The sequence below is a fragment of the Lycorma delicatula genome, chromosome 2 (assembly GCF_047948215.1).
Source record: "Lycorma delicatula isolate Av1 chromosome 2, ASM4794821v1, whole genome shotgun sequence".
NCBI lineage: Eukaryota > Metazoa > Arthropoda > Insecta > Hemiptera > Fulgoridae > Lycorma > Lycorma delicatula.
The window spans coordinates 236,822,923-236,837,479 of NC_134456.1; the positions used below are offsets into that span (position 1 = coordinate 236,822,923).

Below are 14,557 nucleotides of genomic sequence, written 5' to 3' on the forward strand. Positions count from 1 at the left end.
GTAAAAAAACATGCAGCTACCTATAACTTAAAATTGAAGAATGCTTAAAATGCAATATAAAATTACAACTTCAGAAAAAAATTCATAATAAATAACGATTACCATTAAATATATTTAAACTGGTGATTTTTCTAAACTCTATTATATGATGATTCAACCAAACTGTTTGCTTTAGAAATATCTGTAATATTATCTGACTCAACTAGCTCTACTAATGGATTCATTGTAATGATGTTATCATGTTTCATTCCAGAAGAAAGCTGTTCAAAAAATGTTAATTTTTGGATATATGGTCTTTTAGTTACCTGCAATACAAGAAATAAATATAATTTCCTTCAAAAAATGCACAGATAAATAACATGATTCAAAGAATACACAAATAAATTGATTTAAACAAAGTTTAGGCTATAGTCAATGTTAATAACAAGGATTTAGTAATGACTCATTCTTAATATTATAGACCATTTGTTCTTCTGGAGTTACACTAACAGCTAATGCCATTTTCATAATGATTTATGTGTCTTGAAAGAATGCCTAAAATTTTATAAGAGCTATTTGGAAAGTTCTCAGCCTGACAAAGAAATAAGATTTTCCAGAAATATTTTTTCCATTTTCAATGTAGTCAGTTAGTAATTTAATACATTTAGAGCGATGCCTTTCCAACATTTTATTACTCTTAGTATAATTCAAGATTCAATTTGTCCAACTCTACAAAATAAGCTCTTTCTCAGCTTTGACTTCCTTATTTGAAATGAATCTTTGTTCAACAAGCCACTTCTTCAGGTCTGAGAAGAAGTAATTGTTAGGAACCAAATCACCAGCACTTCAAACCGTAGATTATGGAGATTTTCACAACAAATTGAGACTTGTTTGTAGTCTCACACATCTGTGATAAATGAAAATCTATAATTTATTAGATTTCTAAATTTAATTTTGTGGTGAAAGAGCACTTTTTTTGTACAGACATGGATATTTTACCTGAATAGCACCCTTAGTTTGGTAGTGAAGTGTAATACTCCTCAGTGAATGGTCCTGCCTTTTTCCAGATACTCTATGGGCATCACGCCATGAGAATTTAAAAAAGGCATAGCCATAACGTTTCCTCAGATGAAACCATTTTCTCTTTCTTTGGCATACTTTCATCTCCTCTCAACCACTGCTTGGTCTTTGGTATGTAATGGTGAATCCATGTTTCATCTACTGTTATAAAATGTCAAAGAAAAGTCAGCAGAAACTGTTAAGTTTGCGATTTAAGTAAGCTCAAGCACCTTCACATAGCGACCATTTAATGTGGCATTGTAGATTTTAGCGATGATTTTGTCATGGTTTTGGGCATCCTGAGCATTTACAATCTTGACTGGAAGTACAGCTACGTTTAAATTCAGTAGCCCACTTTTTTATCACCAAAAATGAAGAGGAGCAATCCTTTAAAGTGGAATATATATCTGTCTGGATTAAACATTCATTTCACCCACCATGAACGTATTTCACACCAACTCAGCTTATCATGGTTATTGGAACTGACAGTGCCAATACTCACATAAAAAATTTCAGGAATTTCCTACTTTTTCGTATGTCTGTCCTTACAAATAAAATCATTAACACAATTTTGAGAAGTGTCAGTCAAAACTTCCTTCCACAATGTCTGAAAATCACAATGTCTGTCTTCCACAATGATGAAAATCGGTGACACCTATTCTATCAGATTTAAGCTGTCCAATCCAGTTTTAAAATTTACATGACTAATACACTTTTTACTATATCTTTTTATAAAATTGGCGAGTGAACTACAGCTGGTTTTACACCTTCACAAAATAAAAATCTTATCATAGCACACAGTTAGTTTATCGTAGAAGTTTCAAGTGGTGCTGACTGTTTTAAATAATCAAATTAATTTATAATGATGACAATTTTTGTCAAATAGCTTTATTTTCAACACAAGGGGCCAACTTGAAAATCAGACAGTTTCAGTTTATTCTCTCCATAGTTTTTCCTGATTTAAGGCAAAGGATTGATGAAACAGCTGTTGCTTCCATTTTTTCAAACTGGTTAAAGTAAGGAACAAACTCTCTGATCAATTAGATATGTGCTGCTTGATGAAAAGTGCTCACATTGAACACCTACAGGAAAAACTGTAAGAGTTACTTATTTGAGACTCATTTTGGAGTAAATCAAAGTGAAGAGATGTTAAATAGCTTTAAACCCCATATTATTTTTTACAGACCCTGTTATATGTAAATAATAACATATTATATATATATATATATGTTCAAAAACACACACACGTGATCAGTTATATGACTTGTCTGATGCACTTTTCTGTTGCTTGGTATAATAAGTTAATTTCTTTTCATTTACACGAACAAGGTCTGTTCAGAAAAACCGAACCGTAATTTTTTAATCTTTATTATTAATTTTACAGATTTTGGTCCTTGTTTCCTTCAAAGTACTTCCCACTTCCCACTTCCCTTCCCTATTCACACACTTTTCCCAGCGATGTTTCCACTTTGTGAAGCAGTCTTGGATAGTTTCAAATGAAATGGCATTTAAGGTCTGATGAATTTGCTTTAATGTCATCGATAGTCCCTAAATGGTGTCCTTTCATAACATTTTAATTTTGGAAATAAGAAAAAATCGCAAGGAGCCAGGTCTGGTGAGTAGGGAAACTGAGGGAGGACAGTCATCTAATTTTTGACACAAAACTGATGAATTGACAAAGCTGAGTGTGCAGACACATTGTCGTGGTGAAGGAACCATAAGTTGTCTCGCCACAACCCTGGTCTCTTTGTGAGTTTTCTTTTTGCATGCATCAGATCATTGATTTTCTGAACGTGGGTGTTATCAGTTGAAGTCTTCCTGGTCGAGGGTCTGCCTTCCTGGTCGAGGGTCTTCTTCAACTGACCGATAACCACTTTTAAATCATGAAAATCATTCATAACATTGTGTATGACCCAAAGCATCATCTCTGTAAGCTTGTTTCAAAAGTTGAAATGTTTCTGTGAAAGTTTTCTCCAGTTTCACACAAACTTTTATGTTGTGATCATTGCTCCTGAAAATTATATATTACAAAAATCGCTACTAATACTTAAATATGTTGCACTCAAATAACAATAACACGAAAACTAAATGAGATATCAACAATCCAAGAATATGTCATTACAGAGAAGGTTATGGGGAACACAATCTGCCAATCACACATCACTAAATATCTCCGTTGGCGTGTAATTAAAAATTTTCGGTTATTTTCTGAACAGACCTCACATTAAATTGTTACAAAAATGGTATTAAGAATTTTTTTTTAATTATATTTACCAGTTAACAGGAAAATAATCAAACAAATCTTTGAAAATTTATTTACTTAAATTTAAAATTAACACATATAATTTACTTACATTAGCAGCAACTATGTTACTAAAGTAACCTAAAAACCCTTCATGAACCCATAAATCTGACCACCATTTAAAAGTAATTAAACCTCCAAACCACTGACTGATAAACTCACGTGCTACTATAACAGAAACATCAATTGCTAAATCACTCTCTTTTAATATTAATTCCTCGCTATAAAAAAAAAAAGAAACAAATAAGTAAATGGCAGTATAATGTAATGTTATCACATATTCTAGTGTAATGTTATACATATTGATATAATTATTATTAAAGATATGTGGTAGATATTCCAAATCTGAGTAAAAATTCTTATGATTTAATAATGGGTCTACAAGACATTTTTGTTATCCCAACAAATTGTTTTTTTGTTTTTTAATTATTTATTTTTATATTACTCTAGTATTGCACATCATACTGATTTCAACTGAACAAAAATGAAGGCAATAATCAAATGAATGAATACTACTTAACCTTGACACAAATTTTCTAATATAGTTCCTTTTGTATTGATTATATTTATCATATTGAAGGAAGGTGAAATTTAGTTTTCTTTGGTATTTCTCTTTGGAACCTTCTCCAAAAGCAAGAATGTTAACTTTGGTTCAATCATGACAATTATACAGCTCTCTTTCAAGTTTCCTAAATATTTGGTTGTTCATCTCCTCACGATAATCTTCTTTATGCTATATTGTATATTTTATCTCTCAAACCACTTTAATATTTGTAATCATAGGATTCTCCACCCAGTCATATAACTGAACAGAATACCAAACAATATCTTTAATAAAATCATTTAATTTCACAACTCATTTTTACTATTTTCTGAGGAGGTTCAAATGATGAGCCAATGCTAACAATAACATTTTGATTTACTTTGGAACACATTCTCTGCATAGCGCATGATGACAAAGAACATGCAGCCACAATAACCCTGGTTTGAAGTAAATAATTCTTTATCGTCACATATGGTTTACAGCAAACAAGTTCTTTAACGTAAACATTATAAACAGTTATCAACGAATGGATAGCTTGTTATTGAATTCAATATGTTTGTTTATGTGTGAACACTTTTTGTCTTGAATTTTGATTCAGATGGAGCAACGTTAGAGGATTATAAAGGTATATGAATAGCTATAATCAGCCATCAGGATCATTTCAAAATAACTGCTAAAATTAAAATTTTGTAATAATCATTATGCAATAACGGTATAAGCTATCAAGTTGGTTCAAACACATAACATAAGGTTTACTAAACTGCATAAAATATATAAGTATCAATTATGTATATCAAGTGCAAGTCCCCAAAATGGTGAAAAACTAGCTTTTTAACAACTGGAAAAAAATATGCCATAAAATCATAAAAAAAAGAGATAAATAAATTATATTAGCTTATGTAGCATAAGTAGAAGTTAGAGATAATAATTTTGTTAGAAATGAATTAATAATAGAGAGAAAAGAAATAATGATAGTAATAAGAATGTTTAATCGGAAAATTCTTATTAAACTTTTCAACAGGTTTTAGTTTATTTTTGAATATCTGAGTTTAATTGGAAACAATATTTGAATTTAATAACCGAATTAAATGAATAGTAAGTAATTCATGAACATGTTCAAACCTGTTCAACTCTAAACAGCAGCTGAAGAATATTTGTATACTATGCATATGTTGAATATAAATATTTTAATGTTATAAAACACTTGAATAAATATTTTACAAACACAAATAAAGGTTTTTTTTATTATGATCTACAAAAAGATGTAAAAATATATAAAACAAATTAAATATGAAAAAAATAAAAATTAGGAAGGTTTTATAGGTCATAAACTAGTCAAAATAAATGCTGTCATTTCTTTAATTTTTTTTAGATAGGAATATTTTATCTCTGTCTTTATAGTAAGAATATATAATCTCTAGACTTTATAGCAGTGCTTAATCTTTATCATAAAAATATCTAATATAATCTTTATTACATTATGAAGTTTGGAAGCATATCTATATAAATAAAAATATAAATGTTAGTTTGTTCAAAATCTTAAATCTTCGAAAATTCTTCACTGATTACTTTGAAATTTTGACACAATGTTGCATTTGAATATGGCCCATATTTTTATATACCTACTATTATATAGATAGCACACTTGTGACAGGTAAAACATGCTTTTTTGAAAAACAACACTATCTGTTTGGTGTAAAAGCAACTCACGCTATACTAAATATTTTACAATTTCATTTCAACGTTTCCAGTATGTGTGTCCGGTATATCCTAAAAAGCTACTGGATCGATTTGCACATGAGAAAAATGGGAGAAAGGGAAAAAATTGAAAAAGGGAAAGAGGGAAAAAACAGAAAGGGGAAAATCTAAAAAGGCAAAAAGAAAAGGAAAGGGGAAAGCAGTGAAAATGAAAAATGGGAAAAGGAAACGGAAAGGGTAAAGAGAAAAAAAAGGGAAAGGAAAAAGGGAAAGGGAAAAGGGGAAGTAAGGAAAAAAGAAAAGGGGATGAAGAGGGAAATACCCTCTGATGAAGGGGGAAAGGGAAAAATATAAATATGAAAACACCAACGGAAATTGGGGGAAAATGGAAAAGGCAGAAGGGAAGGGGGAAAGGAAAAGGTTAAATTTTTGAAGTTCCGTAATGTTCATTTTGTTAATATTTTATCAAACTTTAAATTGTGTTCATTATATATATATATACTCAAATGTAGCAATAGCAAATCATTACCGGGTATGCTAGTTATAAATAAATTTTTAAAAATAAAAAAAAGAATATGGGATAATTATATTACAAATCTTGAAAATTTAATCATTAAACAGTAATGATGGTTTTAAAATCAAACAACATTTAAAAAGTTTCCATTAATTTTTTTTTTTGTAAGACTTTAACGATATAAACAATATATTTCTTCTATATATTGTTACATGTTCATAACATGGAAGAAAAGAATTGTAAGGTGGATTTTTGGTTTAAAACACACAACACAATACAATAAATGTTTGGGTACAAACTGCCTAAAGACTCTGCAAGTGACAACATAAAACAAAAATGGAGAATTAAATGTCACGATTAACTAATAAAATCTAAACTCAAAATAAACATTGCAAAATTAATGAACTTTTTGTTACACATATGAAATGTCATAACATTTCATATGTTTAACAAAACATATGGATATATCTTTCAAGCAGAGTGAAGAGAAATGCCATTTAGGTTTGTTATAAAATGTCCATTAATGTTATAAAATTTAGACTGAAGAATAGGGAAAAAGGCTTAGGCCAATACTTAAAGACAAGAGTCATGTAAGAATGATAAAAGTAGGAAATGAAAAAAGGTAAGCTCCGATTCAAAGTTGAATAAGGGATAGTGTCTCTCACCGGTGCTTTTAATTAAGGAAGAAGCATATATATTTGAAAATGTAGTAACTATCCGAGAAGAAAGGATAAAAATATTAAGATATACTGACATTGTAGTTTGACAGAAACAAAATTATGAATGCCATAGATTCACTGCTAGGAAAAAAAATGAATATAAAGAGAGAAACAAAGATTATGAAATTAAGTAAAATGGTGAACAATAAAGAATTACATATTAACAAGGGAAATGTAACCTGACATAAGTAAAAGAATGTTGTTCATTAGTAAAATTACAATGGATGAATGAAGTTAGATAGACAACAGAAGAAGACTGGCACAAGCAAATGGACATCTTTATCCAAAAACAAAGTATGTTTTTGTCAAAACTGTATGGATCTAAAACTGTGAAAGAAATTTTTGAAAATATTTGCATGTAGTATAGTGCATCAATGGATAATGGGCAATAGGAAAATCAGAAAAGAAAACAACAGAAGCCTGTAAAATGAATATGAATCATACAAGAGAATATGAAAAATAGATGGGGTTGGGTGATAAAATACGATACGAAGAGCAAGAACAGATGAGGAAAGAAATTTATGCCAGATCCTGATGCCAAAATAATAGTTTGAATATGGCCGTCCAAAAATAGTTTAATTACGCTAAACAAACTAGATTGTTAAGGGGTGTATGAAATCAATGTTTAATTAACTTAGTGAAAGATTTAGAGAGTGTTATAAGACAAAACTGCAGAAAAAAACATGTATATTGAAATTTTTAAAACAGATAAACAGAGAATGTAGGATGAAGCCATTAATGCTGAAGTTAAAATATCATCACGCAATAGAAGGGCCTTTCTTTTTTCTGTTTAGCCTCCAGAACCAGTCTGGGAATTACTTCAGAGAATGCTGGAGAATGACATAAAACTATTACATGACAAATAACTACAAAAAAAATTTCTTAGTAATGGCTAAAAGTAAATAAAATAGTGTAGGACTATTTATTTATTAAAAGAAATAAAAAAAAATATATATATATATATATATATATATATATATAAAGAAAGCTTAAATTAAAAAAAAAAAAAAAAAAAAAATGGCTTTAAAAATGTAAAATTACTTGATTAGATCATGTAGGCATTAGGAGAAATACAAAATAAATATTAGCTTACATTAAAAACAACTATTTCAAATAATTTTAATACCGGCTGAAGGTAACTTTAAAATAAAGGTAAAATTTTATCATTTTACATTCACTGCTTTCTAATTTAATTTCATCAAAAAGTGTTAAAAATGTTAATGTTCAGAATATGTTTAGACGTTTATGGTAATATTGGTGTAATATTAATAATTTATAATCTGATTAAAAAGGATGTAACTTACCTAAAAATAGAAATACCAAGACCTTCCACACAATCAAAATCCAATTTTGGAAGAGCAATCATGTCATATTTTGTAAGTGGATAATTAACACCAAAGTAATCTTCGACATATCCAAATATTTCTGGGCTGAGCTCTTTAGCAGTTTTAAATTTTTTTAGATTATCCTTTCTTGCCCACAAACAAAATGAGATATTATGCCTGCCTTAACTTCCCACAGACACAGTCTAAATAAAAAACTATGAAATTAAGAATATGTACAGGAATGTGTCCATAAATTTATTCCACACACAACCTTTTTTTATTTTTCCTGCAAAAATTCAGACAATACTAGATCTTACTACCATATAATTTTATTGTTTATTATTATAATACAATTTATATTAAAACTAAACACAACATAAATCAGCAGTGCAAAAGTTAAAATATAAACATAGTTTTTTTAATAATATAATTTAAAGTTTATAAATAAAGCAACCACTTCTTTATCTAATTGCAGAATATTAGATTTCTACATTGCATCACATCTCTACAGAATATTCACATTCCTGACAGCCAGTGTTTGCACTTTGGATCTTTATGAAACAACTGGTTTTAATTTTATAAATCCTAATTCTTTTTTATTTTGGAAGATCTTTTGATTAAAATATATGTTGAAGAGCATAAAAGCATTTATGTAAATAAGCCAGATTACTTAATAAATATCTTTTTTGTGAGGAAATCTATTATTTTTAACAGTTTAAAATTTGATCTCGACACATCTTGATCATACAACTGATCTTGATAGTGATCTTCTTCTTCTTCAATCAACTATTTCTGTTTACTTAAAACATTTTCTGCATTATCAACATTGAAATATAGTTTTTCCATTAATACAAAGTTATCTCATTTAACATATTTCTTTCTATTTATTCAATCACACAATACTATTACAAAAATTTTCACTATCCTGCAGACAATGTTGAGTTGAAAATTCTGCAGTTTTACTACAAAATTGGGCAAAAAAGAGCATACCTCAGGCTGTAAAATAAACTACAGATACAACATTAAATTTTTTCAGATTCATTTTCTTTCTTATTTGATTTAGATTCTATTATTATTTTAGAAAATTAACTTTGGAGTCTCATGATTTGATTTTTATACAACTACATTTCCAGTCACTACAATCTTCATGACAGCATGAAAGTCATGCTGACAATCTTTTTTGATTATCAAAGCTTGGTTGATCACAAGTATGCTCTTAAAGGACAAACTGTCAATAGAGAATACCAAATAACTGTTCTTCATGGGCTAAGCGAGGCTGTTCAATACAAGGACCATAGTTTTGGGAAAATTATCAGTTGGAAATTTCATCATGACAACACTCTACCCAATGCATCACAACTTATCCAGATTCTTGGCAAAACACAGTTATCAGGAACACTTGTCATGTAAGTTTCCTGATAACCATGTTGTAGCGGGGTTGCACTGTAGGTCCTCCTTTCCAATCAAATTATTAGATGATTTTTGTTGAGGATATTCAAGATAAGATGTCATGGTGCTGCATCCTGTTGGTATATAAACTGGATCATATCCTTCATTAATTATCTTATTATAACTGTGTCAATATCAAACCTGCATTTTCAAAGAATCTTGGATAAATTCTCATCTGGTTATTTTGACCAGCAAATTCAGCAGTTATCCCTGTCCCTGTAATCATTGGAATAAAAATTTGCTTCAGGTGAAAATAGCATTTGATGGGATTTTCATTTAATTTACATTCTGCCTTGTCTAGCATAAAATCTAAAAATTTAATATGTTTGTACAATCATGCAGTTTTCCAGTTGCTTGTGAGACTAATCATAATCTCTTCAATTAAATTTACAGAGAATTTCATCATATAATATCATTTACCGAGAATTTGGAAATAACAAACCTCAAATTGGGAATACGTAACTGATGTCTTCAGGCTCCTAACTAAAGTTTTTCAGGATTTACTGTTTTCTATCTATGTCTCTCAAATTATGGAGTTATTAACTGATATGTTGGAGCAACTCAACTCTAAGGTTATCTAAATTAGGCTTAAATTCTAAAGCCTTAAACAAACTGAACTTCTTGCACAGGCATCACCTTGCTATCAAATTAGTAAAATATCAACTAAAATGCTCTGTGGTAACATTCAGTAATGACCATAAAAACTTATAATTCCCTTCAAAAAACCCTGTATCAGTATTTAAAGATTACCTTTCAAGATCCACTGAATGGAAACTTATTAAACAGTTGATTGTTATGATTCTTTTACAGAAACTCAGTGTAATTAAAAATTTTTAAATTAGATTTAGAATTTTTGTAATAAAAACTTTATACACTTTTTATTCCAAAAACCAATAAAAAACCTATGGTTTTATTCAAAAAATTCTAATTAAAAAATTAATTTATCTATTAGTCTAATCTAATAATAATTAATTTAAAATTAGATTATATAAATTCAGTTACAATTTTATATTTACTAAGATAGTTTAAAAACTAATTTGGACATGAATTTTAGTAAATATACTTGCAAGATGGATTGCTACTGCAAAATTAATGATTATTATACTAGATTAACTATAAGCTTACTTAAAAAAAAAATTCAAACAGAATTTTTCTTTTATATTTCATTTCTTTTTAACTGAACTTTTAATTACTTGTACTTTCATTTTTTGTATGTTAATTTATCACAGAATAATACATATAATATATCAAAGAAGATGCATACCTAAAAAATAACAAATATCCATCAATTAAACTTATTCATGAGAAATAATTTTTAGAGATTATTTAATGAATATTTCATGTCAATTCTTGTGACATAATAAATTTACATAAATACAGATTACAGATTATTCCTTTGACTATTTTATAATACTCATGAAATGAAAAAAGATTACCTCATTCACTGCCTTGTCAGATTTCTAGCTGTCAATCAAAGAAATGGCAAAATTTCCAAGTAAAGTTTCAGGAGAATTTTTAAAACTGTGCATAAATAAATAACCATATAAAAAAATATAACTATTTTCTTAACTCATATATATATATATATATATATATATATATAAAACAGTCTATCCACCTTTTTTTTCTTTTATTTTTACCTCCAGGACCACTGTTAGGTATTGCTTCAGAGGATGGGATGAAATGGCAATTTTGTAGCATGTGAAAGTGCCATGCCTGACTGGGATTCAAACCTGGGACCTCCAGATGAAAGGCCGAAACACTACCACTCATGCCACAGAGGCTGAAACCCTATCTATCATATTAAACAATTAAGTTTCCTAAGTTAATTAAATTTTTATAATCTACTAAATTATATTTTCTGTTAAATAAATAAATAGATTTTCTAAATTTATTTTAATGCAGTAGAAAAAAGAAGAAGGGAGGATAGTAAGAATTTTACAATATGCATGAAGACATGGAATTCGAGAACAGAGCTGTTAACAGTGGTGAAGAAAATGCAATAAGCAAAAATGGGAAAGGATGACTAGAAACTTCCAATAATGTTACAATAGCTGGTTATTTTGTTCCAATTATAAAGCTGCTGTAATCTTCCATTCTTGCAAACATAGACTGCATATAAATTGAATCAACATTAAGTTCTCTAATGAATTAAATATCATTAAGAAGTGACAGTTACCACCTGTTATTGATCTGTTGTACATCGCATACGTAGCAAAAAATTAATTATAGTTTTAGTTTTACTTCAGAATCACTATTAATTTAGTTCAAATCACGGTGAACAGCTTGTTAAATATAATTTTTTTCTTAATTACATTGAATATAACAGAATAAGATATATATTTTAAACAGTATTCCTTACAAAGTGCTCCCAATTACAATTATATTTCTTCTAAAGAGAAACCTGCATTGTAGTGTACCAGCAGCATAATAAAAAATGACAGCTATGTAAACTGGTTTTTCATACTTGTAATGAATACATGTTATTTTTTAAACATACAATTAATGTATATGCCTCAAAGAAATATTTTTACCTGAAATTACTTCATAATTATGTACAGTGTTACATATTAATCTCATACTGTGAGATTTAATACTTTGTTAAAAAGAAATAGTATGAAATGGAAAGTGAGTTCATTAGAAATAGGATAAATTAGGTTCTATGAATAATGGATGTTTCAATAATAAAATTAAATATGGGTCATTCTATACAATTAAGCAAATGGTGTTTTCATGACCACCTAAGATTTTTTCAAATTTTCATCATCATAGTCTACCACTACATACAAAAGAAAGTAAAATTTTTTTTCTTAATTTTCCATCTATAAGGTATTCAAAATTAAAAAAAAAACTAATTTTTTACAATTGTTTGAACATTTAATATAAAATTTAACTTATTATAAACTATAATTAGATTATTGCTCATCATTTTCACAACACCCATAAAGATAGTTTCTATTTTATTTTAGAAATAAAATATTTGAAATCTGAATGCTTTAAACTACTGAAGTGAATATTTTAATGAGTTCTAGCTGAGTAAAATTCGTTTCATAAAAATTGTTCAATTACAGTAAATTTTGTAAAAACACTCCTGTTTAGAATTTTTTTCTAGCGAGTAGGAAGAAAGAACTACTGCTAAGATATTGTCAGGAAAAAATAGTGTAATTTTTCTGTTGTTTTTCAAAGGTATCTAATTTCAAATTTTGATTTTTTTTTTTAATTTGAAAATATATTTTAGAATTAAAAAATATATTTGTTATGCTAAACATAAAATACATAAATCATACATTTATAAAATATATCCTATGGCCTTCACTTCCATTGCAGTTTATTAAGATTTTATCCAGAAAGATAGAAAATGTGAGTTAAAGCCATTTTAAAAAAGAAGCGAGTTCCACTACTTTCATCATGTACAATTTCCAACTACTGGACAAGTCTGCTTGAAACATAAGCCTCTAAATTTGTCCTTATCCTGTCATTACCTTAATATCCATACCCTCCTTTCATTCTTTTCTCTTACGCTCTTCGGCTTCTTTCAGTCATCTACCTCTCAGCCTCCTTGCTGACATTTTCATCTCATAGATCCTACTAGGCATCTTTCCCTTTCAATTTTTCTACATGACCACATCATTATTTATGGATATACAGTGTGATTCAGAAGGAAATAATTTGAGAACTGATTCTAGAGCTTGAAATAAGGAAAAATGTTCTTACAAACATTTCTTTCTTCTTTTCTTTCTTTTTCCTGTTTACCCTCCGGTAACTACCGTTTAGGTAATACTTCAGAGGATGATATGTATGAGTGTAAATGAAGTGTAGTCTTGTACATTCTCAGTTCGACCATTCCTGAGATGTGTGGTTAATTGAAACCCAACCACCAAAGAACACCGGTATCCACGATCTAGTATTCAAATCCATGTAAAAATATCTGGTTTTACTAGGACTTGAACGCTGTAACTCTCGACTTCCAAATCAGCTGATTTGGGAAGACGCGTTAACCACTAGACCAACCCAGTGGGTTACAAACAAACATATTTCCAAAAACATTTGGGTTATAAAATTATGGTTAGTAAAGATTTTGCCTGGACTTAAGTTTTCCCCAGTGAAATGAGGTCATGCCAATATTTTTAAGGCGTTATATGAGGGGTAAACTTGATGGTTTCATGTGTATGGCATGAAAAATCGAATCAAATTCAAACATATGTTTGTAAGATCTTTTTTCCTTATTTCAAGCTCTAGAATCAGTTCCCAGATCATTTCTCTTCCTCCAGAATAACTCTATATGTTCATAATGATTATTTATATATATATATATATATATATATATATATATATATATAGAATGTATTACTAATTGTATTTAAAATAAAACTGGTTAATATTATAATAGAAGTAAAAGGAGGCTAATGGTTAAACTGAGTAATAAATAACATATTTATTACTAAAAATAAGGATATAAATCATATGGAACATAAATGACCCTTAGCATTTAAGTGCTCAGACTCTGTACCTAATTAAGGTAGCATTGTAAAGTAATATTTTTCTAAGTTTCACCTATTAAAAATATATTATGAAATGAACTGATAAATACCACTTACATTGATATAATTTCTTCAATGTTGTTATAAAAGAACTCTTTTGCTACAAAATAACCAATTGAAGAATAAACAATATTTTTAAACACATGATTACTATCTTGTTGGCGAATACCAGAATTTTTATCAAGTAACATATACAGATACCTTTAACAAAAAGCTCAGATTAAGTTAATATCTGGGAAAATGTATTTTTACTGTCATTAACTTAAAAACAAACATGCGTACATACATTGAAGGTTGGTTTTATTTGTACAGAGTAATTCCAAACTGCACGGCAATCTCTCGGGAGATGATTCTATAGCCAAACTTAAGAAAAAAAAGTTCATGTTATTTTATAAAGTTCATAAAATCAAAAAAAGGTAATATATGT

General features: G+C 28.6%; 2 protein-coding genes across 13 annotated transcripts in view; both read right to left on the minus strand.

Moving 5' to 3' along the window:
- Positions 1 to 131: 131 nt before the first annotated feature.
- LOC142320093 (aminopeptidase Q-like) lies at positions 132 to 8,181 on the minus strand. The gene is made up of 3 exons (XM_075357769.1): positions 8,120 to 8,181; positions 3,393 to 3,561; positions 132 to 305 (listed from the first exon to the last, which is right to left on the minus strand). The coding sequence occupies exons 1-3, from the start codon at positions 8,179 to 8,181 to the stop codon at positions 132 to 134; spliced, it is 405 nt and encodes a 134-aa protein (XP_075213884.1).
- LOC142319767 (aminopeptidase N-like) overlaps positions 287 to 14,557 on the minus strand; it is a 35,221-nt gene continuing 20,950 nt past the window's right edge. Inside the window, exons 6-10 of one of the 12 annotated variants that reach the window (XM_075357413.1) lie at positions 14,188 to 14,331; positions 11,026 to 11,110; positions 8,120 to 8,426; positions 3,393 to 3,505; positions 287 to 305 (exon numbers count right to left, since the gene is read on the minus strand). In XM_075357413.1, the coding sequence (XP_075213528.1) occupies positions 11,050 to 11,110; positions 14,188 to 14,331 (205 nt within the window). In that variant the 3' untranslated portion in view covers positions 287 to 305; positions 3,393 to 3,505; positions 8,120 to 8,426; positions 11,026 to 11,049. The other 11 variants (XM_075357414.1, XM_075357412.1, XM_075357420.1 and 8 more) reach the window with 11 other exon arrangements.

Bases quoted from the DNA above. Each gene is read 5' to 3' on its own strand.
- LOC142320093 (XM_075357769.1), bottom strand. From the start codon at position 8,181: ATGATTGCTCTTCCAAAATTGGATTTTGATTGTGTGGAAGGTCTTGGT. The intron at 3,562-8,119 runs GTAAGTTACATC...TTTTTTTTATAG, and splicing joins CTTGGTATTTCTATTTTTAG to CGAGGAATTAATATTAAAAG. The intron at 306-3,392 runs GTAAGTAAATTA...CTTGTATTGCAG, and splicing joins GTAACATAGTTGCTGCTAAT to GTAACTAAAAGACCATATAT.